Source organism: Indicator indicator, chromosome 9 (assembly GCF_027791375.1).
Source record: "Indicator indicator isolate 239-I01 chromosome 9, UM_Iind_1.1, whole genome shotgun sequence".
Lineage (NCBI taxonomy): Eukaryota > Metazoa > Chordata > Aves > Piciformes > Indicatoridae > Indicator > Indicator indicator.
The window spans coordinates 31,978,477-32,002,036 of NC_072018.1; the positions used below are offsets into that span (position 1 = coordinate 31,978,477).

The 23,560-nt window shown below is 48.0% G+C and overlaps 1 protein-coding gene across 1 annotated transcript in view; it reads left to right on the forward strand.

The window, feature by feature from the left end:
- The first annotated feature begins 5,500 nt into the window (after positions 1 to 5,500).
- Positions 5,501 to 23,560, forward strand: part of BLK (BLK proto-oncogene, Src family tyrosine kinase) — a 39,817-nt gene continuing 21,757 nt past the window's right edge. The window contains exons 1-3 of the mRNA XM_054383686.1: positions 5,501 to 5,580; positions 14,179 to 14,281; positions 16,957 to 17,005. Of these exons, the coding sequence (XP_054239661.1) occupies positions 5,501 to 5,580; positions 14,179 to 14,281; positions 16,957 to 17,005 (232 nt within the window). The remainder of the gene's footprint in view (positions 5,581 to 14,178; positions 14,282 to 16,956; positions 17,006 to 23,560) is intronic.

The window sequence follows — 23,560 nt, forward strand, 5'->3', positions numbered from 1 at the left end:
TGATGTGAGCAAGAGGAATTTCCATCAGTGCAGGCTTTGAAGTGCAAGTTAAGCAATCTCTCAAATGTACTGTAGGTTCTACCTTACTAATGACTTTCTCAGGGCCAGTCCTAGGTTTCTGCTATCCTGCAAAATGCAGGTGGCTTCTGAAGTGAACTGTGCTTTAAAACCCCTGCCTTCTGCATTTCCTCCTTTTTATTTGGTCATCTATTTATGAAATTGTTCTCCAAATTTGACCAAATCTCACTGATCGTTCCTGCCTCTCTGGAAAAGGAGAAGTTTAGGCTCCCCAGAGGGGTTGTGCAGTCTCCTCTGGAGACTTTCAAGGTCCATCTGGATGTGTTCCTGTGTGACCTGTGCTAGATTCCATGTCCCTGCTCTGGCATGGGGTGGGTGGACTCAATGATGTCCTGAGGTCCTTTTCATCCCCTGTGAAGTGTGGCACTGATCACAAAGCAGCGTGCAGGACCCTTCACACAAGGTCCTGTGCATCAGGCATGTAGGAGAAAGCAGAAACACACACCAAAAAAAAATGGTTTACCAATGAATCCTTTTCTACATAATGAAGAGAGAAGAGTGAAAAATTATTCAGTTGTCCAAGATGTCTGGTCTGCCTTGCTGCAGCATTTTTTTGATACAGTTCAGTTGAAAAAATTCTTTGTGCCTTCTGCTCAAGGGTCCTGATGGCCAAGAGGCAAAAGAGGCAACTGGCCCTGTGCCCCAGGGTCCCAATTCACTGTGTTATGGTGTATGATACAGACTGGGGGATGAGATGTTAGAAAACAGCCCTGGGGAAAAGGACTTGGGGGTGATGGTGGATGAGAAGCTGGACATGAGCAGGCAGTGTGAGCTTGCAGCACAGAAGGCAAATCACATCCTGGGCTGCATCAAAAGATGTGATGCCAGCAGATCCAGAGAGGTGATTCTGACACTTTGCTCTGCTCTGGTGAGACCTCACCTGGAGTACTGTGTGCAAGTCTGGAGCCCTCAATATAGGAAGGACATGGACCTGATGGAGAGGGTCCAGAGGAATTTCACAAAAATGATCAGGGGGTTGGAGCAGCTCTGCTGTGAGGACAGGCTGAGGGAGCTGGGGGTGTTCACCCTGGAAAAGAGGAGGCTCTGGGGAGACCTAATAGCAGCCTGCCAGTACCTGAAGGAGGCTACATGAAGGATGGAGAGGGACTGTTTCCAAAGGCCTGCAGTGATAAGAGGAGGGGTCAAACTAGAGAAGAGCAGATTTAGATTGGATATCAGGAAGAAGTTCTTCACTATGAGGGTGGTGGAACACTGGAACAGGTTGCCCAGGGAGGTGGTTGAGGTCCCTTCCCTGGAGATATTCAAGGTGAGGCTCGACAGGGCTCTGGGCAGCCTGATCTGGTTGGGGATGTCCCTGCTGACTGTGGGAGGTTGGACTGGATGACCTTTGGAGGTCCCTTCCAGTCTGGACCATTCTATGCTTCTATGAGGATACACAGAAAGTCACATCCTCTCCTGTTCTCCAGTCTCTGTGCTTCTCCAAGTTATGGTGGCTAGTGGAGAGGGACAATCAGCTCATGTAAGATGTCCTTATAAGAAGATATCTCTTTTTCTTGCAATCCTGAAATGGCTAAGAAAAGCCTTGATAAAATACTACGAACAGAGCTGCTGTAGGGTTTCTTTCAGACCATATGGTTGCTTATCCAACATCCTATTCATGATGGATACCCAGTCAGTAGCAGCTGATCATGAATGCCTTGGATCTATGAAAATCTGGGGCAGAACATCTCAAAAAGGGTTTTGGATAGAGGTTAAATATCATTTAGAGAAAGATCGAGGTGTCACCCACAATATGTGATGGAAGGAGGGAAGAGCTGGGGACAAACTAAGCAAACTAAGAAAGAAACACAAAAGGCTCAACCTGATGTTCATCTCAAGAGTTTTTTCCAGGCTGTCTCTTACGTACTTGATCTTCACCATTTTAGAAGCACCGGAAGCTGACCTCAGCTGCTAGAGACATGGACAGAGGAAACTTGCACAAAACTTGCACTTACCCCCACCCCACTCCAAGATGGAAAGGAGAAAGAGAACCTCCGTCTCCAGGCCACTTGTCACTTTATAATGAGCATGATGTTTATGGTGTGGGACACACCTTTGAGACAGCTCAGATCAGCTGCCCTGGCTGACTCAAAACTGCTAATGGCCTGCCTTCCATGACTGGCCTGGGATTTTGTCCCAGCAAAACTAGATCATCATAAAACCTGGAAACTGAATTTTGCTTATGGGATTGAAAGAGTCCAGCGCAGAGCCACAAAAATGATTAAGTCAGTGGAACATCTTCCTTATGAAGAGAGACTGAGGGAGTTGCTACAAGTTTGGAGAGGAGAAGACTGAGGGGTGACCTCATTCATGTTTATAAAGATGTGCAGGGTGAGTGTCAAGAGGATGGAGGCAGGCTCTGCTTGGTGATGCCCAATGACAGGACAAGGGACAATGGGTGGAAGCTGAGGCGTAGGAACTTCCAGGGAAACATGAGGAAAAATTTTTTTTCCCTGTGAGGGTGGCAGAACACTGGGACAGGCTGTCCAGGGGGCTTGTGGTGTCTCCCTTTCTGGAGATATTCAAAAGACACCTGGATGCATTCCTGTGTGACCTGGTCTAGGTGATCCTGGTCTGGCAGGGGGGTTGGACCCAATGATCTTTTGAAGTCTCTTCCAACCCCTAACTAACATTCTGTGAAGGAATTATTCTTTCTCTTGTTAAAGGTGTCAATAGGTAGGTAGGGACCTGGACAGGCTGGACGGGTGTGCAGAGGCCAATGGGATGAGATTTAACAAAGCTAAGTGCAGGGTTCTACACTTTGGCCACAACAACCCCAAGCAGTGCTACAGGCTGGGGACAGAACGGATGGAGATTAGCCAGGCAAAAAGGGACCTGGGGGTGCTGGTTGATAGTAGCTGAACATGAGCCAGCAGTGTGCCCAGGTGGCCAAGAGAGCCAATGGCATCCTGGCCTGCATCAGGAATAGTGTAGCCAGCAGGACAAGGGAGGTTATTCTGCCCTGTACTCAGCACTGGTCAGGCCACACCTGGAGTACTGTGTCCAGTTCTGGGCTCCTCAATTCAAGAGAGATGTTGAGGGACTGGAACATGTCCAGAGAAGGGCAACGAAGCTGGGGAGGGGTCTGGAGCACAGCCCTATGAGGAGAGGCTGAGGGAGCTGGGGGTGTTTAGCCTGGAGAAGAGGAGGCTCAGAGGAGACCTCATTGCTGTCTACAACTACCTGAAGGGAGGTTGTAGCCAGGAGGGGGTTGGTCTCTTCTCCCAGGCAACCAGAGCAGAATGAAGGGACACAGTCTCAAGCTGTGCCAGGGGAGGTATATGCAGAGACAAAGGTTCTTAGATACCAAAAAGCTTCCCTGGGGTGCAATAAGCAGACCACACCATATCTAAACCTTTGAACTTCTTGCTTCTGAGCTGCTTGAATTGTGGCTGTTGCTGGAAGGGTCTTTGCAGCAGCTTGGCTGAAGCTGCTGGGTTTTCCCACTGTCAGCATCAGGGCCATGACTCAAATCAGAAGCAGGTTCCTATCTGGAGATGCCACACTATCACTCTGTTTGCCAAGATGACTTGGCAGCCACTAGCTTATTTCTAAGCCTTTGCTGCACCTCGTGGTAGCTCCTCCTGCCCACCTCAGTGGTGGATGACAAGCAGCTTTCTAAAAGAGCAACTTCCCCTTTCATAGGAATGGGAAGTGAAGCTTGCCTTGCAAAGAGAGGTCAGGTACCTCAGATATGTTCCCCACCAAAGAATGAGGCACTGTCCTAAAGAATGAAGTGCTCCAGCTAAACCTGAAGACGTCCTCTCCTTCCTCAACCCCAGTTTCACCACCTCCATCTCTGTCCTCCACCCTTAGCTGGAGGAGAATTGAGCAGGCAAAATGCAAGCTGGCAAGGGAGAAGTCTGAGAAGTCTACAAGGGCTTCCTCATTTCTGTATCTCCTTGGTATGCAAAGGGCAGGCCTGACTCTGCAGCACACCTGGTGAGGGGTGATGGGGTGGGTGTCTGTTCTGGCTGTCTTCAGAGTCACTCTCTGCTGACCTTCTAGAGTAAGAGGCATGGCATGAACCCTGAGTACTTGCAGACCCCTGCTTATGACTGAGTCATCCTTGCAGCCCTCCATGAGGTTTTTGTCCTTTGTCAGGAGTCCAGAGCCAAGGCTGATCTCCATGACATCCACCCCACACTGGAAAGGACACTTCACAGCCCCATGAGCAGTGTCAGGGCATCAGGCACATGCACCCTGGAGCAGCTGCTCCCATCTCACACAGCCTCATGTCCTCAACCAGCCTTGTCTTATCTTTGGGTCTTATGGCTGGTCAAGGTCCTCAGCTTAGATCTTCTCTGTCAAGCCTTTCCTCTTGTAAACAACACCAGCAGTGTGTGGGCGACCTTTAGGTTGTGCAAGATCCTTGGTGGACGTCAGCTTGTGTTTGTCCTTCTCAGTGAGAGCAGCTGAAGTGCAAAACACATGAGGTCATTCCAGCCTCAAGATGACTGAGTCCAAGAGACCCTTCCCTCCTCCTGCCCCACGCAGCACAAAAAATACATCATGCAATTACCCACAGAGCTTTACACAGTGGTTTTTTTGGGGGGTGGGGGGGTGGGGGGGGCTCATCTCTGCAACAGCTTGAAGCAATGCACTCAAAACACCCTGGAGAAGCCAATTCTTTATGCCCCAGGAGCCTGTAGAAACAACTTCTTATGCAACATCTGTCTCCCAGGACAGCAGCATTTCAGTCTCCCTATTCAACATGCTGAGGCAGAATGAGAAAGTCACTTCCCCAGTGTCACTCACCAGTCCCTGCCCAGGCCTTCATTTCGTTAGACCATGCTGCTATGGTTGAGTAGGTTCATAGAGGGTTGGGACTTGCTGGAACATGATGCATTTCACTGGAGGGAGGGCTCTTTTTTTTTTTTTTTTGTGGTTTTTTTTTTAATCACAGAAAGGAAAGACCCTTGCAAAGGCAGTTTGCTTAGCCATGTCCTAAAATGTGCAGGTTTGCAGAGTGGGAACAGGAGCTGCTCACAGCCACCGTGGCTGTTTGTAATGCCAGCTGCTAATGGCCTCTGGGTTTTACTGGGGCTTGTGTCTCGATTCCCTTTGGAATTCTCACCTTCCTCACTGCTATTTTCATTGGCCAGCTTGTCTGGGAAGTGCATTTCCCACCTTCCCCTCTCCCAGCTGATGATTTTTATATTCAAAATAGAGCAAGGAATCCTTGGGGGGAAGGAAAGAATCAGCTCTGACACAAAGACCTGATTAAAAAAAGAAAGCCCATTAAGAGCACCTGCAAAAAAAAAAAACAAAAAAAAACCAAAAAAAAAAAACCCCAAACAAAACCAGGCTGCTCCTGCAGTCTGGGGGTGTAAGAGTCAAAGCAGTCAGTCCCATGGATGGTGTGGATGTGGTGGGAACCAGAGGTCTCTAACAGAGATATTCTACAAAGGCCCTCAGCCCCATGGAGCATCTGTCATGGGTCCGACCAGCGGCTCGCTCGTCCTCCGATCGAGTCTCCAGGAGCAGCAGCGTAGGAAGCAGGCAAGTAGGGAACATCCTACCACCCATCCACATCCCCCTGAGGGTGAGGAGAAATCCAGCAGCTCTTCCTCTGTCCTCTTCCTGTCTCCCAGCCTGTCTCCAGGTGATGCCCAGCATGCTCTGTGGGGCAGAGAAATGACGGGGCTGCTCGAGTGGGATGGTTTGCATGGATGCTCTTCCCTTGGTTTACTGCAAAAGGAGAAGAGGACAAATCAGTGCCGAGTGTGCACAGCCTGCTGCTCTCACCCTCCTCTGTCCCTCCAGGGCCTAAGGGGGAAAGAGGGTGCATGTGTGGGGAAGGCTGGATGTGGCTGTGACAAGTAGGGAGAGGACAGTGGCATGTAGTAGCTGTTTCTGACATGGCTTTCCAAGAGATTGAAGGTGCTCAGGTGGGAAGCTGGAACTGTAAGTCTTTCCCTACAGCTTCTGAGCATGTTGGAAGGAAACATGATTCCCCATGAGACCTGACTGAAGGAGGGTGTCTCTGATAGCACTGAGTGCCTGAGCACCAGCTTGCCACCAGCTTCATTGCTGCTCTTGGAACACAGCTAATGAGTCCTACAAAATGCTGTCCTCTTGCCAGGACAAGGCAGCCTCTGGAACAGGAGGCTTTTTCCAGGGCAGAAACGTGGGTGGTCACATGTAGAGGTGTGGAGGAACATCCCATGCATCTCCTCATGTTCCCAGAGCTGTGAGAGCCAGGACCTCCCCACATCCCTGCAGGTCACTGTGGTGTGCCTTCAAATTGCTGTGAGACAGAGCATCAGGGCTTCTGGCCAAACAAGCATGGCCTGTGCCCACTCCAGAGCACTTAGATGTCACCTAGAGGTGGCCTCCAGGGAGGACCTCCCCCTCCCTGCTCCAACTCATCCATAGTCCATCCACAAGCCTGGTCCACACCCATCTTGGGAAGCAGACAGAACTGAGTTGCCATTTGGGTTGAAATTCCAGCCACTGCAGAAATTGCATTGAGCAATGCAATTTTGTGGCAAGACCTCTCACACCTGAAGAACCCCAGAGATGCTCTAGGCACCCAAAGAGATGTGCCTGCTTCCCTGGCTCCATCCTCCTCCTTCCCTGGCATCCATGTATGCCTCCTGCCTGTGCTGCAGGGCCTCAGGTCCTGCAAAGCCATCCCTACCTGGCCAGTGCAATGCCTGGGGTGAGCTCATGAGGAGAGCATGTTTAAGGGAGGTGGGACAAGCACTCTGCTCTGCTGCTCTCCTCCTCTCTGAGCACCCTGTGCTCTAGCTCTGCTTCCTGGCTGGCAGCTTCTTGCAGCTCAGCCAAGCATCTGCCAGGTTCCAGCAGGGTGCCATGCTCAATGTAAGCAGACATTTGTCCTCCAGACAGATGTTTTGATTAGCAAATGGCCACTCTGGCAACAGACAGCTGTTTTCTACTTCTGGAGAAAGCAAGAAGCTTTTATTACCTTTTTTAATCTTTTTCCCCCTCCCTGTCAAGAAACTTTTTGCGTCTGCTTAAACTCAGGGTTCTGGAAATCTGTGTGCTCCCACCCCCAAGTCTCACACACAATCTTCTCCCATGGGACATCCCAACTCTTCAGAAAGGGCTGGAGCTGCCAGATTTTCTGCTTGGCTTGTTTTCTTGGGCTAGCTTCACCTGCAAAGCATGGCCTAAGAAAGATTTCAGATCCAGGTCAGGCTGAAATTCCCACAGAAATGGCAAGCTGGCTAGGATGGCAGCAGGAGAGCCCAAAACAAGCTAATGGGTTCCAAGTTTATTTCTGCAATGTAAGCCCCTCACCAAGAGGGAAATCACAGGAGCACACAGGAGGATTTGTCCTCTGGGTGCCCTGGGCTGGGGGGGTTTGAACTAGATGACCTTTAAAGGTTCAACTCTACCCTGGACTGCATCCAAAGCAGTGCAGCCAGCAGGTACAGGGAGGGGATTCTACCCTTCTGCTCTGCTCTGCTCTGCTCTGCTCTGGTGAAACCTCACCTGCAGTGCTGTGTTCAAGTCTGGGATCTTCAGCACAGGAGAGACATGGACTTGTTGGAGCAGGTCAAGAGGTGTCCCACAGAAATGATCAGGTAACTAGAAGACTTATACTATGAGGACAGGCTGAGAGAATTGGGGGTTTTCAGCTTGGAGAAGAAAGGGCTCCAGGGAGACCTTATTGAAGCCTTTCAGTACTTCCTGGGGGCCTGTTGTGACAGAACAAGGGGCAATGTGTTTCTAAAAGCAAGAGGAGATTCAGACTAGGCAGAAGGAAGGAATCTTCTACACTGAGGGTGATGAAACAGTGACACAGGTTGTCCAGAGAGGTGGTAAAAGCCCCATCCCTGGAAACATCCCAGGTCAGGTTGGACAAGGCTCTGGGTAACCTGATCTAGCTGAAGATGTGCCTGCTCATTGCAGTGAGGTTGGACTAGATGACCTTTAAAGATCCCTTCCAACCAACCCATTCTATGATTCCACATTCCCACCTCTCCAGCAAGGATGCCAGGCAGCTACTTCACTTCCCAGAAAAACCCATGCTGCCTCTTCCTCTGAGCTCTTCACTGGGACTTTGTGTATTGCAGCAATTCCTCCACGTCCAGCCTGGTCCTATTGAGAAGCAGCTTTTGACCATGAAAATCAACCCTTGTGCTGGAATGTGTCCAGAGAAGGGTGAGGGGCCTGGAGCACAGCCCTGTGAGGAGAGGCTGAGGGAGCTGGGGGTGTTTAGCCTGGAGAAGAGGAGGCTCAGGGGTGACCTCATTGCTGTCTACAACTACCTGAAAGGAGGTTGTAGCCAGGTGGGGGTTGGTCTCTTCTCCCAGGCAACCAGCACCAGAACAAGAGGACACAGTCTCAAGCTGTGCCAGGGGAGGTATAGGCTGGATATTAGGAGGAAGTTCTTCACAGAGAGAGAGATTTGCCATTGGAATGTGCTGCCCAGGGAGGTGGTGGAGTCACCATCCCTGGAGATGTTCAAGAGAAGCCTGGATGAGGCACTTGGTGCCATGGTCTGGTTGATTGCTTAGGGCTGGGTGATAGGTTGGACTGGATGATCTTGGAGGTCTCTTCCAACCTGGTTGATTCTGTGATTCTATGATTCTATGATAATATGCCTGGTGGGTTTGTGACAGAACTTTTTCAAGGGTGGCAATTTCACACAGAATGCTGGCTTTTTTTTTTTTTCTTTTCCCCACCCCAGGAAATTTTAGTGGAAAATAGAGAAAAAAAACAATATTCTGTGTTAAAGTCACTGGGTAGGATGTTGATGAATAACAACTGGGCACACAGAAGGGAATGGGGAATGAGGAATGAACTGAAGAAGCAGCTCTGTGTGTGTCACCACAGGGACTCTCACTGCCCTCCCACCTGCAGGAAGAGGTCTTCAGCAAGACTTTGTCCACTGTATCCTAAAGGATAGTGGCTGTAGCCTCCACCTTCTGCCTCCAAGAGGCAGCTTCTGCATGGCCAGTGTTGTTTATAGCACAGCACACTCGTGTGTGGCTGTCTCCTAACCACCTCCTAGCAACCAAACCATTGAAAAAAAAAGAACCTGACCGAACCCCAGAAAAAAAGTAGAAAACAACCACAACAGAAAACACTTTGGTAGCAAATTTTCATTCCTATTTAGGTAATTGATCTCACCAACATCATCAACAGTTCTCTGGGTTTGTGTCTTGTAAAGCAATCCAAGGGCACCAGGTCAGGAAATGTATTGAAAAGTTATTTTTTTGAGGAAAAAAAAAAACAATCAACAAAGAGAGAGAGAATTTAATGCATCTAGAATGTGTCTAGAACTCAGAGAAATTATTTCTTTCTATTGATTTTTTTTTCCTGCTTGCTGAAGGAAAAAATGCAGCTCTACAATACTTAAATTATTGTATCAATTGAATTTATTTCAGTAATTCTTTCTGCTAAGCAGAGAAAGAGAAATTCAGAATTTAAATCTCTTCATAACTAGCTATATCTGTGTCTTCAAAGTAATTTTTTCTAGGGGTTTAAATGTCATTTCCTTTTAAAATTGGGTTTTCTAAAAGTAAAAAAAAAAAAAAAAAAACCGGAGACACTGTCAAGTTTTGAGGCCCCATCTCTGGAGGTGTTTCAGGCCAGGCTGGATGAGGCTCTGGCCAGCCTGATGTAGTGTGAGGTGTCCCTGCCCATGGCAGGGGGGTTGGAACTGGATGACCCTTGAGGTCCCTTCCAACCCTGACTGATTCTGTGATTCCATGATTCTAAGTTTTAAGATGAAGTGAACTGCCTAATCTTGGTGAAGTATGATAATGATCTGTTGGATCCACCCTAGAATCTGCATGGAGAGGTGGCTCAGTTCGTGATGTTGCTGGGTTAGGGTGGGGGATGGAGCTGTCCTCACACTGAGCCACTGCTGGTTTGGTTTGGTCTTGACCTATTTTGTCATGGCACAGTTTCGTGGGGGTGAGCCAAATGGTGAGGCAAGACTTCTGCTTTTCTACTAGACTCCTATGAAGTTGGGGCTGTTCAGTCTGGAGAAGAGAAGGCTCTGAGGAGACCTTTTTGTGGCCTTCCAGGATCTGAAGGGGGCTGCAAGAAAGCTGGGGAGGGACTTCTTAGGGTGTGAGGGAGTGTTAGGACTACGGGAAATGGAGCAAAACTAGGAATAGGTAGATTCAGATTTGGTGTTAGGGAGAATTCTTCCCCATGAGGGTGGTGAGACACTGGCACAGGTTGCCCAGGGAGGTTGTGGAAGCCTCATCCCTGGAAGGTTTTAAGGCCAGGCTGGATGTGGCTCCGAGCAACCTGATGTAGTGTGAGGTGTCTCTGCCCACACAGGGGGGTTGGAACTAGATGATCCTTGAGGTCCCTTTCAACCCTGACAATTCTATGATTCTCTCTTGTTTTTTCCCCTCACCTGCCCCTGCAATTCTAAGGAGGTTTGTCTGTGTCTTGCACATCCCTGCTGCAAAAGACATTGCTGCGTTCACATCCGAAACTACTTTTGAGCTCCCCTGCTCTGGTAGCGGAAACCAGCCAGTGGCAGTGGGTGATGTGCCCATGGTGCAGGGCTGCTTACCACAAAGATGAGATAGACCTGGGGCTACTGGTTCACAGCAGGCTGAACATGAGCCAGCAGTGTGCTCAGGTGGCCAAGAAGGCCAATGGCATCCTGGCCTGGATCAGGAATAGTGTGGCCAGCAGGAGCAGGGAGGTCATTGTATCCCTGTACACAGCACTGGTCAGGTCACACCTTGAGTGCTGTGTCCAGTTCTGGACCCCTCAGTTTAAGGAAGATGTTGAAATGCTGGAATGTGTCCAGGGAAGGACAACAAAGCTGGGGAGGGGTCTGGAACATAGCCCTGTGAGGAGAGGCTGAGGGAGCTGGGGGTGTTTAGCCTGGAGAAGAGGAGGCTCAGGGGAGACCTCATTGCTGTCTACAACTACCTGAAGGGAGGTTGTAGCCAGGTGGGGGTTGGTCTCTTCTCCCAGGCAACCAGCACCAGAACAAGAGTTCACAGTCTCAAGCTGTGCAGGGGCAAGTTTAGGCTTCATCTGAGAAAGAAGTTCTTCACAAAAAGAGAGATTGCCCATTGGAATGGGCTGCCCAGGGAGGTGGTGGGGTCAGCATCCCTGGAGGTGTTTAAGAAGAGACTGGATGAAGCATTTAGTCCCATGGTCTAGTTGATTAGATAGGGTTGGGTGATGCATTGGACTTGATGATCTTGGAGGTCTCTTCCAACCTGGCTGATTCTGTGACACATTCTTGCAGTGCTTGGCTTGGCTCAGGTATCCTCTGCTCTGCCTCAACAAAAGGAGTAATTGGGCCCAGCCAGTCCAATTCGATGCTGTCCTGTTTGCTTTAGCCCACTCTGGGTACTCAGAACATAGGGATTGAAGGAGGTGACCTAGGGGTTGGATTAGATGATCAGTAAAAAGCACCTTCCAACCTAAATCATTCTATGATTCTGTGCTGAGAGTGGGGCCAAGGAAGGTCTCCAAATCCCATGATCAGTTAAGGTTTGTGTCTACCTCTACTGGACCTCGGTGTCTCCTGAGGTTCCAAGTTCATCTTGATGGTTTACTCCTGTAGGTTATGTTCCCTGGTGAGATGATTGGTGGTCAAAGCACATTGCTGACTCACCTCCCCTAGCTCTGATGGAAAGGTGACCATTCACAGAATCACAAAATGGTTCAGGTTGGAAGGACACTTTAAAGATCATCTAGTACAACCCACCTGCAGTGACCAGGGACATCTTTGACTAGAGCAGGTTGCTCAGAGTCCCATGCAACCTGACCTGGAATGTCTCCAGAGATGGGATAGCTACCACCTCTCTGGTGGCAACCTGTTCCCTGGGTGGGAAAACCTAATCTATGATGTGTGGGAGACCCACAGCTTGTGAGATCAGAGAGCACATCAAAAGAGACTGAGACATTGCACATGGACCACTGAATCAAGCTGTAGGCATATGTGGGGGGTTGAAAATTCCCCCCCAAACATTAAATTGCCAGACCAGCTCAGGTTGGAAGCAAATAATCATAGAATCATAGAATCAAGAAGGCTGGAAGAGACCTCAAAATAAAGCTGTATTTACAAGCAAAACTACAATCTACAATGAATATGTACAAAATAGACAATATTTACAATATTCACAGGTATTTACAATTGATAAACAGCACAAGAACCCCTCCCTGACCAAAAGCCAGGGGAGCTGCTAATAGCTTCCCACTCCCTGCCCTCCTCCTTACTCCCCTGGACACAAAGGGACAAGAGAAAAGAGCAGAGAGATATTTTGTTAGAATACTCAGCCAAAACAAAACACAGCCAAGGTCAAGCAGAAGCAAGTTAGGGTGTCCCAGAGCAAGGAAGCCAAAAGAGAGATAGTTTGCCCATCTAAGTTTTGTGGAAGATATCTGTCCAGTGGGATTTGTTTAGAACTTATCATTGTTTTCCTTTTTACACCCAATAGTGATTTATTTACATTCTACCACTTTCTGTTCAAGATCTGTGGAAAATTTTAAAGGTAGAGCCTAAAACTACCACAGCTTACAGGCAGGATGGAGGCCAGCTATGCCATATTTGACTTCCTAAGCTTCTTTGAGTCCTCCAAAGTGTGGCATGAGATCCCATGCCTCTGTGGACAAACCAAGTGTGTTTCTGTGCTGCTTAAGCATGAGGAATGGTGGGACTGGTACCAGGCAGGTGGCTACCACATCTGTGCTTCCTTTGCTGCAAGGGAGGGACATGACCTACAGAAAGCACTGAGCAGCATCAGTACAGCTAGTTCTTGGTCCAGGGACTCTTGAAACCCTGGTTTGGAATAAAGCTGGAAGTGGGGAGATTCAGGCTGGATGTGAGGAAGAAGTTCTTCCCCATGAGAGTGGTGAGAGCCTGGAATGGGTTGTGCAGGGAGGTGGTTGGGGCCCTATGCCTGGAGGTGTTTAAGGCCAGGCTGGATGAGGCTCTGGCCAGCCTGATGTAGTGTGAGGTGTCCCTGCCCATGGCAGGGGGTTGGAACTGGATGATCCTTGTGGTCCCTTCCAACCCTGACTGATTCTATGATTCTATGATTCTATGGTTCATCTGAACAGCTCAGCACAAGGATACTCCCCAGGATCTCCAGCAATGCTTCTTTGACCCTGCAGCAATGCATGCATGTGGTATCACCCTTCTCTGCAGCAATCTCTTTCTATGCAGCACTGTCTTTACTGATTAGATATCCACTGACTGCAGGGGAAGTTTAGACAGTGCCAGCATGTACTCACCTAAATGTAATCTTAAGCTTTGTTTCTTGTTATATCACTCTACTGCAATCTCTGAATTCTCTGGAGCAGTGTATCTACAGCAAAGTAATGCAACTAATTCATCCCACTCTACACAATTTAAAAAAAAAAATCTTATTAGCGGTTTCTTATGTTAGGGAGAACTTTTAGATTCAATAGAATACTTCACTTCAAAAATATTTTAATTAAAGTTCAGATTTTAGAAGGTGTCAGGTAAAGGTGGACATCTAAGCCTATGCAGAGAAGTTGCCAGTGATGTGTCCAACCTGTCTGAAAATCAAACCAGGTTAAGTAAATGATTTGTTGAAGCATGTAATGAAATCTGAGCTTGCGTTTCTGGGCACATCCTTCTACCTCTATGAATATTTATAAATATCCTAATTCATTTTGAAATCCATTTTAACAAGTTCCAATGGGACGTGGTTTAGCACCAGACTTGGTAGAGTTACATAATGGTTGGATGCAGTGATCATAAAGGTATTTTCCAACCAAAACAATTCTATGCTTCTATGATCCTAAGTCTGTTCAATGCTGGGGATCTCTGCTTCACAGAGGACATAGCCCAAGCAGTCATTTGTGCCCATTTTTTTCTGGTGACTTACAGTGTCTGTTCTAAGTCTCATCTGCAAAGTGTGAAACACTAAACTTGTGTGGGGACAGAAACTGTGGGGTTCACAAGGTCTGAGGCAGCAGTAGAACTGTAGATGGGATGATTGGTAGGATTGTAGAATCTTCTCTCCACTGTCCCATTGCTCTGCATTCTCATCTTTCCCAGCTTGTTCTTCATGAATGAGGAGACTCTTTTGTCCTCCAGAGCCTGCCCCTTTCCCCAAGAGCAGTCTCATTACAAAAATAAAATGTTATTTGTGGTCTTCTTTACAGGATGGGCTTGCTTGGGAGCAAAACTCAGCTGATGTCCAATGAAAAACACACTTCTGGAAACAACCCAAGAAACAAAAGCAAACCTCCTCCTGCCCCACCCAAGGTAAGCCTCCAGTGCCATGTCCTTTGGGAATCCTCCACAGTTCAATTAGTGTTTGGAGTGATGCAGGCCATACTTGTGTGTACCAGCAGGAATCTTGGGCACCACTTGGGAAATATTGATCAAAGGGTGGGAAACAAATGCTTATGCCTGGCTTCCCCCCACCAGCTTCTTAATATTTCAAGTTCAGTCAACCCTTTCCTGCTCTGGGGCTTTTTGCTATATCCAAAATGATGCAACTTTCTCTTTGGGGTTATGTCATGGCCAAGAATTGTCTGAGTGGGCTAGGTATGGCCAGCAGGAGTAGGGAAGTGATCGTGCCCCTGTGCTTGGCACTGGTGAGGCTGCCCCTTGACTACTATGTTCAGTTTTGGGCCCCTCACTACAGGAAGGACATTGAGGTGCTGGAGCATGTCCAGAGAAGGACAACAAAGCTGCTGAAGGGTCTAGAGGACAAGCCTTATGGGGAGTGGCTGAAGGAACTGGGATTGCTCAGTCTGCAGAAGAGAAGGAGACCTCATTGCTCTCTACAGCTCCCTGAAAGGAGTGATGTGGGGGTTGGTCACTTCTCTCAAGTATCAGGTGATAGAACGAGAAGAAACAGCCTGAAATTGTGCCAGGGGAGGTGTAGGTTGATATTAGGTAAAAAAATTCTTTCCTGCAAGAGTGGTCAGGCATTGGAACAGGCTGCCCAGGGAGGTGGTGGAGTCCCCATCCCTGGAGGTGTTCAAGAAAGGTGTGGCCATGGCCCTTTGGGACATGGTTTAATGGCCATGGTGGTGTTGGGTTAATGGTTGGACTGGATAATCTTAGAGGAGATGCTCTATGTCATATTGAGTCTGGCACAACAGTTTACATGGACTGGGCTATGAAGTAGGGCAGGAGACAACGTGAGAAGTGCAAAAGCCACTGACTCACTTGGACACAGGTTCCCCCCATGTCTTTTAGACTAGGCTGCTGCCCTCAGCAGTCTGCAAACCAAGCTGATGGTGCTGACCTGCAAAGAGAACACAGCTGAGCCAGATTCAGGCTGCAATTCAAAACTTCAGACCACAAAGGAAACTTTATCATCAGGAAGGACAACAGGTTGACTGCAGAAGGCCTACAGCTAATCTGTGTTGGGTTATGAGGGTGAGGGATGCTGAACACCTGCTGCTCCCTTTGAGTTCATACAGCCTCTGCTTGCATGGACACAGGTGAGGATGCAGGCAACCTCAAAGGACAAACTTGTTGGTTAAACCTGGGAAATCACTTTGTCTGTCTGCTGTTGTACAGAGGGCACAAAGTTGTCTTCTCAGCAGCCAGCACAGGAACCATTCTAGGTGCACCTGTGACGTGAAAATTATCTCAGGTCTTGAGCTCTGAAAGGGGGGAGGAATTGCCTGTCATTGCTTTTGCTGACAGGTTGAGAGGTTTTGCACTCCTTTAGTTTAACTTCTGAGCTCTGCCATGGTTATCAAGTCCAGTTTTCATGACAGCAGATGTCAGATTGACCAAGATACCCTTTGCCTAAATTTCCTTCTCTCCAGCTCACTGGAGAGAAGCTGCTCTCAGTGCAAATATGCTACCATCAATCACTTTCTGACACTTCTATTTTTTCTGCAATGGGCATTCAGCCCTCACATATCAGGGGAAGTCTATATTTCTTCCAGTTAAATTAGAAAGGCCAGTGGGTTTTTAAGGCCAGGCTGGATGTGGCTCTGGGCACCCTGATCTAGTGTGAGGTATCCCTGCCCATGGCAGTGGGGTTGGAACTGGATGATCCCTGACAATTCTATGATTCCCACCAGACAGTGCTGCTGAGTAGGAGTCAGAGGGTGATGTGGAGAGAAAAGGAAGGAAGTTAGGAAAAGATGTTTTTAGTTCAGCATCTGTAGTTCACTCCTTTTGCATGTGTATGAAAACATCCAGCAGTGGTTAAACAAACACCCAGCAGTGGTTAAACACCCACTGGGGTCACTAGGTCCTGCTCCTTGGACTGATCACAGGACTGGTGTTTGAAGTTGAGGAGATGCCAACAGAGCCCACCAGGTCATTTCCATAGTATTAAACTCTTAGCCCACAACACGAGATGGTTGCATCCCAGTTGCTGATGAGGATGGTCTGTGGATAATTGGCCACCTGCAGGGTCTGGGCCAGACCCCATTTGGAATGAGGACAACATCTTAGAAGCGTGCCTAGAAGAGCTGCAACACTTTGCTGCTGTGTGATTTGCCAATGGAGTTACTTCCTCTGCTTTTTTAAACATATCCCTGAGCAAAGGGTATTCCATGAGCTTTGGGATCCTTATGGCAAAGAGTGTCCTCATTTTTCTGCCACAAGCAATATGTCAATGGGCATGTCTCAATGAGAGTATCCATGTCTCATCCCCCACTGATCCAGAAACTGGCCTCAGTGAACAAGAGTTAGATGGATCAGGGTCTGTGTGAGTGGGTAGCAGGTCTGTGCTTTTATTCAGATGGAGCCAAGGCTTATTCCAGCCAACAGTCAAGACAGCTATGAACAACCAAATGGGCCAAGGCCACCATGACACATATGGGGTCAGATGCTGGAGCTATCCACTGACTCCAGTGGGCTCAGCATCAGACTCCCACTTCTCTGTGAAGCTGAGAGCAAGTCTTCTGCAAACACAGCAATGTAATATATGTCTTGCTTTTTACTTTCTATTTCCACCACAGGGCAGACAATTTATCAATGTCTCTCATCTAAACCAAGCCTCTGTGCAAGGTAAGATTTTTTGCTGAATTGCTGGTTGTGTTGTTTTTTTTTTTTCACCTTCCCATGGGGTTTTGCAAGGTGTTGGGAGCCCAACAGCAGCTCTTGACAATGAGCCATCATGTTGACCTTTGGAGGTCCCTTCCAACCCCAGCCATTGTATGACTCTGTGAATCTGTGTTGCAGATATGCAGTTTCTGTGTCATGCAGTATTGCCAGCTGGTGAGCTGATCAGTGTGTTTTGGAGGATTCAGCTAACATCACTGTCTGTAGCTGCCAGCTTCCCCTGTTCAGCACAGAAATTAAGAGGGAAATGCAGTTGTTCTTCACTGGTTGAGCAAAGTGACACCTGAGACATCAAGTTCTTTACCATGAGTGTAATAGAACACTGGGACAGGTTGCCTAGGGAGGTGGTTGTGGCCCCATCCCTGGAGATATTCAAGGTGAGGCTCCACAGGACTCTGGGCAGCCTGATCTAGTTGAGGATGCCCCTGCTGATTGTAGAGGGGGTTGGACTAGATGACCTTTGGAGGTCCCTTCCAACCCAGACCATTCTGTGATTCTATGAACTACATGAGATTTCCCTGCCTGCTGCCCTGCCTGCAGCATGATAATCTGTGGGTGTGATTCCCAGTTAGCTGAAGATTTCAGAGGAAATAGCAGGCATCAGAGAGCCCAGAGAGGCTACAAAGAGAACAAGAGTACAAAATAAGGATGCACAGAGCCCCTGCTTGGAGACTGTTGGCTTCATCCACCTCTGCAATTATCTGCAGGGCGCAGATGGTGTTTGGTAGATGATTGCCTATTAGCAGGAAGCACTCTGCTCCCTCTGCCCAGTCTTTGACAGCAACTTGTATACATATCTGTCGAAGAAGTTTTGCAGATTAAGGAGAGAGAGAATCATAGAATCATTCAGCATGGAAAAGACTTCTAAGATCACAGAGCCCGACCATAAACCCAGCATTGCCTAGTCCATCACTAAACCCTGTCAGCTCAGATATCTACACATCTTTTAAATCTCTCCAGGGATGGTGACTCCATCACTTCCCTATGAAAGGTGTTTCAGGCCTTGATAATCCTTTTGGTGAAGAAATTTTTCCTAATGTCCAGCCTAAATCTCCCCTGGCACTACTTGAGGCCATTTCTTCTTTTCCTCTACTTAGTTAAAAGGGAGAATAGACTAACCCCACCTTGCTCCTCTCAGGTAGTTGTACACAGCAAGCACCTGAAGCTCCTTTTCTCCAGGCTAAACAACCCCAGTTCCCTCAGCTGCTCCTCACAACACTTGTTCTTCACCAAATTTGTTGCCATTCTTTGGACATGCTCCAACATCTCAATGTGCCTCTCATGGTGGGGTGCCCAGAACTGAATCCAGTATTTGAGATGTGAGAGAAAATTAGAAGAGAGGGAAAACAATAGAGGAAGCTTAGAAGAAAGCAGTTAGCAACCTATGAAAGTTCCTCATGTGGGCAAAAGTTGAGAATTAAGGGAGACAGGACACGAGGAAAGAAAAAAAGTGAATGGATGAATGATTAGGATAGGTGGAACAGGAGACCTAGGTCCTTGTGGTCTTGTGATTGATGATGGAGGGTCTCTGCTGTGGAGCAGACAGAGGAAATCCTGCACCATCAAAACGTTCTCCAAAATTGATGTTTGCTATGAAAATTAAATTGGGGGGAGGCGTAGCTCTTCCCCCATGCGACTGGGGCTGTGTTTCTGTGGAAGCAACCTTTTCCCAGAAGCTAGGATTTCTTATGCAGAATTGTTTTCATGGCACATTTCCAAGTGGCCATCCTCTCCTACCTCCACAACTGAGCAGCCATCACCTATCCTTCGTGGTGTTTCTATCAACCTTCTTAACTCTGGTGAGGAGCACAACAGAAGCTATCTGCACGGGGGCGGCTTCTACTTCTGCTTCACGCCAGAAGGCAGAAGTGGAAAGGTGCTAAAAAGTGCATTAGATACCAAGTTAGCCATTTTCAGCTCTCAAAAAAGTTTGGGCTTGTTAGGTTCAGTTCCAGTTTTGGAAGGATATTCACACTGACGCTCTGGGGAACTTCTTATTTTTCTCTACCAGTTCCTGAATTTCCACAAATGATGCTTTCACAGTCTCACAGTATATCAGAGGTTGGAAGGGACCTCAAGAGATCATCAGGTCCAACTCCCCTGCCAGAGCAGCATCACTTAGGGTAGTCTGCACAGGAATGCATCCAGGTGGGTTTGGAAAGTCTCCAGAGAAGGAGACTCCACAACCCCCCTGGGCAGCCTGCTCCAGAGCTCTGTCACCCTCACTGGAAAGTTTTTCCTCATGTTGAGTTGAAATCTTCTCTGTTCTAGTTTGAACCCATTGTTCCTCGTCTTATCACTGTGAACCACCCAAAAGAGCCTGACCCCCTCCACTTGACACCCACCCCTCAGCTATTGATAGATTTTGATCAGATCCCCTCTCAGTCTTCTCTTCTCCAGACTAAACAGCCCCAGGGCTCTCAGTCTCTCTTCACAGGGGAGATGCTCAAGTTCCCTACTCATCCTCATGGCTCTCCATTGGATTCTCTCCAGCAGGTCTCTGTCTCTCTTGAACTGGGGAGCTCAAAACTGGACACAGGATTCCAGGTCTGGTCTCATCAGGGCAGAGCAGAGAGGTAGAAGAACTTCCCTAGCCCTGCTGGACACAGCTTTCTTGATGCATCCCAGGATCCCATTAGCTCTCTTGGCCACAAGAGCACATTGTTGTTCCATGGAGAACTTGCTGTCCATCAGCACTCCAAGGTCTTTCTCTGTGCAGCTGCTTTCCAGCTGCTTTGTCTGACTCTATTCCTGTGTGGCAAAAATGGGCTGAGAGGAACCATGCAAGATATGTGAGCTAGGTGAGATAGTCTCATGAAAGAAGGCAGTTCAAATGAATTGATAGAGAAAAGTCCCCAAATCCAGGCATTTTAATCACATGAAAGAATAAAAGAGATTAATTAGATCCTTAGGAGCACTTCAAATTCACTCAGGCAAAAGGGTTGACTACAGAAGTGTAGCACCTAGCAGAAAATCAAAACCTTGGGTTTTTTTTCCTTGCTTTTGCTTCTTATTTTATTTTATTTTGATTTTTTCCCCATTCTTTGTGTTTATTTTTTCAGTTGATCTCAGTGTTGTGCATCTTGTTTCACAGTTTCAAGCTCTTACAACATTGCCTCAAAAATGATTGACTTATTTAATTTACATATAACTAAAGCCTAATTCCTCCTTACACAGTTGATCTTCATGGAAGCAACACAAGGCAGGCAAGGGCAGCATAACTCTGGATTCAGCTTAAGTCTCAGCAGTGTCACCAATCCATTTTTCCCTCAGGCTGGGTTGTTCACTGTGTGACTCTCATTTTAATATAGAAGCACAGAATGCTTTGGATTGAAAGAAACCTCTAAAGGCCATCTAGCCCAACTCCTCTGCAGTGAGTAGGAACATCTTCAACCGGAGCAGGTTGCTCAGAGCCCAACCTCACCTGGAATGTTTCCAAGGATTGGGCTTCTACCACCAATCTGGGCAACCTGGGTCAGTGTCTCACCACCCTCAGCTAAAAAAAAAAAAAAAAAAAAATCTTCCTTCTATCAGTCCAAATCTCCCCTCTTTTCGTTTAAAACCATCACCCCTTGTCCTCCCACAACAGACCCTGCTAAAAACATTGTCCCCATTTTTTCTATAAGCCCCTTTTTAACTACTTCAGGGCTGCAATAAGGTCTCCCTAAGCCTTCTCTTCTCTGGGCTGAGCAATCCCAGCTCTTTCAGCCTTTCTTCAAAGCAGAGGTGGTCCAGCCCTCTGATCATTTTTTGTGGCTTCCTCTGCACCCTCTCTAACAGGTCCATGCCTTCCATGTGCTGTGGACTCCAGAGCTGAACACAGCACTGCAGATCAGAGTGGAGTGTTCCCTAAGAATGCACCACATCTTTAAAGTTGCTGCTAGATGTCTGTGCAGTCAAAACTTACCTTTAACCCTGCACTTCTAGCAGGATAGCCAAGTCTTGGCCCATGGTGGTAGTCCCCAAACACAACAACTCCATTGCTACATCTGCTTCTGTTTGCTTGCCTTGGAAGGATGAGATAGAGGTAGAATAACTCTGACCTCACCCTGCCAGTTGCTCACAGCTGGATTTAAGCAGTGATTATTTTGGGTGCTTGTCCTCAGGCATTATAATACTTTACAAGGCACAAGAAATCAATCTCTCTGCCAGGCAATTTCTTCTGATTCTCAGAACACAATCATCAAATGTTTTAGGTTGGAAGGGACCTTTAAATGTCAGCTAGTCCATCCTCCTCCCCTTCCTTTCAGGGAGCAGGGGCATTTTTAAGTAGATCAGGTTGCTCAGAGATTGAGGAACTGCAACTTTTTCCACCTCTTTGCTTGCTTTTGGCTAACCATGATATGAATAAGACTGATTTTCAGAGGGTAGGAGCTTAGCATGCTCTGGAAACTGAGGTCTTTTGAGTCATCTTGATATTAGTGTCAAGCTCTTAGTGATTTTTGTTATTGTTGTTGCTTGAACATGGATTTGTGTTGGAAAGGAATGCTGCCAGAAATGTGGTTCTGAACTTCAAGGGGAAAAGGAGGGGCTTTTTTGTTGTTGTTTTTGGAGGGGTTTTTTTGACTGGAAAGGTTGACTTTTCAATGAGAAATTAAAACTTCTCATAAAAAAAAAATTAACAATGCCAAACAAAAGCAAGAGGGGAAAGGAAGGTGAGAGGGAATTGCCCCAAATGTTCCTATTTCCTAATAAAAATGTTTTGAGTTGAGGTTTGATGTAATTTCATGAGGAAAGCAGAAATCATCTGCAACTTGCAGTAATCTTTGGCAGAAAGCACTCTGGCAGTGCAAGCTTGGATGCTCCAGGAGACACCTCCCAGCCTGTCTCACCTGGTCTTGCTGACAAGCTGGGAGGTATAACACTCCCAGGCCATAGTCTTCTGCATCTCCACCTGATCTAGTTGAAGAGATCCCTGCTTACTGCAAGGAGGTTGGGATGGCCCTCCCAACCCAAACTATTTCATGATTCTAATGATGTTCCTCTTGGTGACAGCAGTAAACAAGGCTTGTGTGCCAGCACAGCTGTGGTTTCAAAGGCATCCTTATCTAGGACATATTAACCTTGCTGAACCCGCCCATGCCGTGCTGAAATGGGAAGCTGGACCCATTGTCAGATGGATTTATAAATCACACATGTGGTGCAATTTGCCACTGACCAATTGATGGTCCTCTGGGAGACCCTGGCATGATCTCAGCCTGGCTCTGTAGTCAGACAGCTGCAAAGAGCTTCCATTCATGGCGGGGCAGCACCGGGAAGCCTGCTTGAATCACTTCCATGAATCCCTCAGCCTGGCCCTCAGCCTGTGCAAACGGAGCTGGTATCTGACTTTCCTGACAGCAGCTCCAAGCCAAGCTGTCTTTGGCTCACAATCAAAGCCTGCAGGCTGCTAGCACTATCTGCAAAGCTGTCGCTCCCAGCAGCCCCGACAGCTCCTCTGCCGCAGAGCCGCTCATGACCTAACTTGATCAAATAGGCCAAGAAAGTATTATCAGCACTCTTTGGCGGGGGGGTGACAGACCCAGGCACAGGAAGAGTCACTTTCATCATGAGCCTGCAACTCCTGCTGGCTTCAGCTGAGAGAGCTTTTCTTCTGGCTCACTTAAGCGCGCAGTGTCTCTCGACACGTACCTTGGGAAGGGGATAAGAGGTGCTGGTTGCATTTTCCCACCGCAGGAAACAGAATCACAGAATCATCCAGGTTGGAAGAGACCTCCAAGATCATCAAGTCCAGTGCATCACCCAACCCTATCTAATCAACTAGGCCATGGCACTAAGTGCCTCATCCACTCTTAAACACCTCCAGAGATGCTGACCCCACCACCTCCCCAGGCAGCCCATTCCAATGGGCAATCTCTCTTTCTGGGAAAAACTTCCTTCTGAGATCAAACTTAAACTTCCCCCTGCACAGCTTGAGACTGTGTCCTCTTGTTCTGCTGCTGGTTGCCTGGGAGAAGAGACCAACCCCCACCTGGCTACAACCTCCCTTCAGGTAGTTGTAGACAGCAATGAGGTCTCCCCTGAGCCTCCTCTTCTCCAGGCTAAACACCCCCAGCTCCCTCAGCCTCTCCTCACAGGGCTGTGCTCCAGACCCCCCCCCCCTCAGCTTTGTCACCCTTCTCTGGACACCTTCCAGCATCTCAACATATTCCTTAAACTGAGGAGCCCAGAAGTGGACACAGTACTCAAGCTGTGGTCTAACCAGTGCAGGGTTAACCAGAAGCAGGTCTAACCAGGAGCAGGGCAGAACGACTTCCCTGCTCCTGCTGGCCACACTATTCCTTATCTGGGCCAGGATGCCATTGGCCTTCTTAGCCACCTGGGCACACTGCTGGCTCATGTTCAGCTGCTGTCAACCAGCACCCCCAGGTCCCTTTTTGCCTGTCTGCTCTCCAGGCACTCTGTCCCTTCTTGTCCTTGCTATATTTGCTCTTCTTCATTCTCCCTCTCCCCTGTTTGGTTTTTGTTTCATTTATTCATACTTCTGTCAGTTGCTTCAAG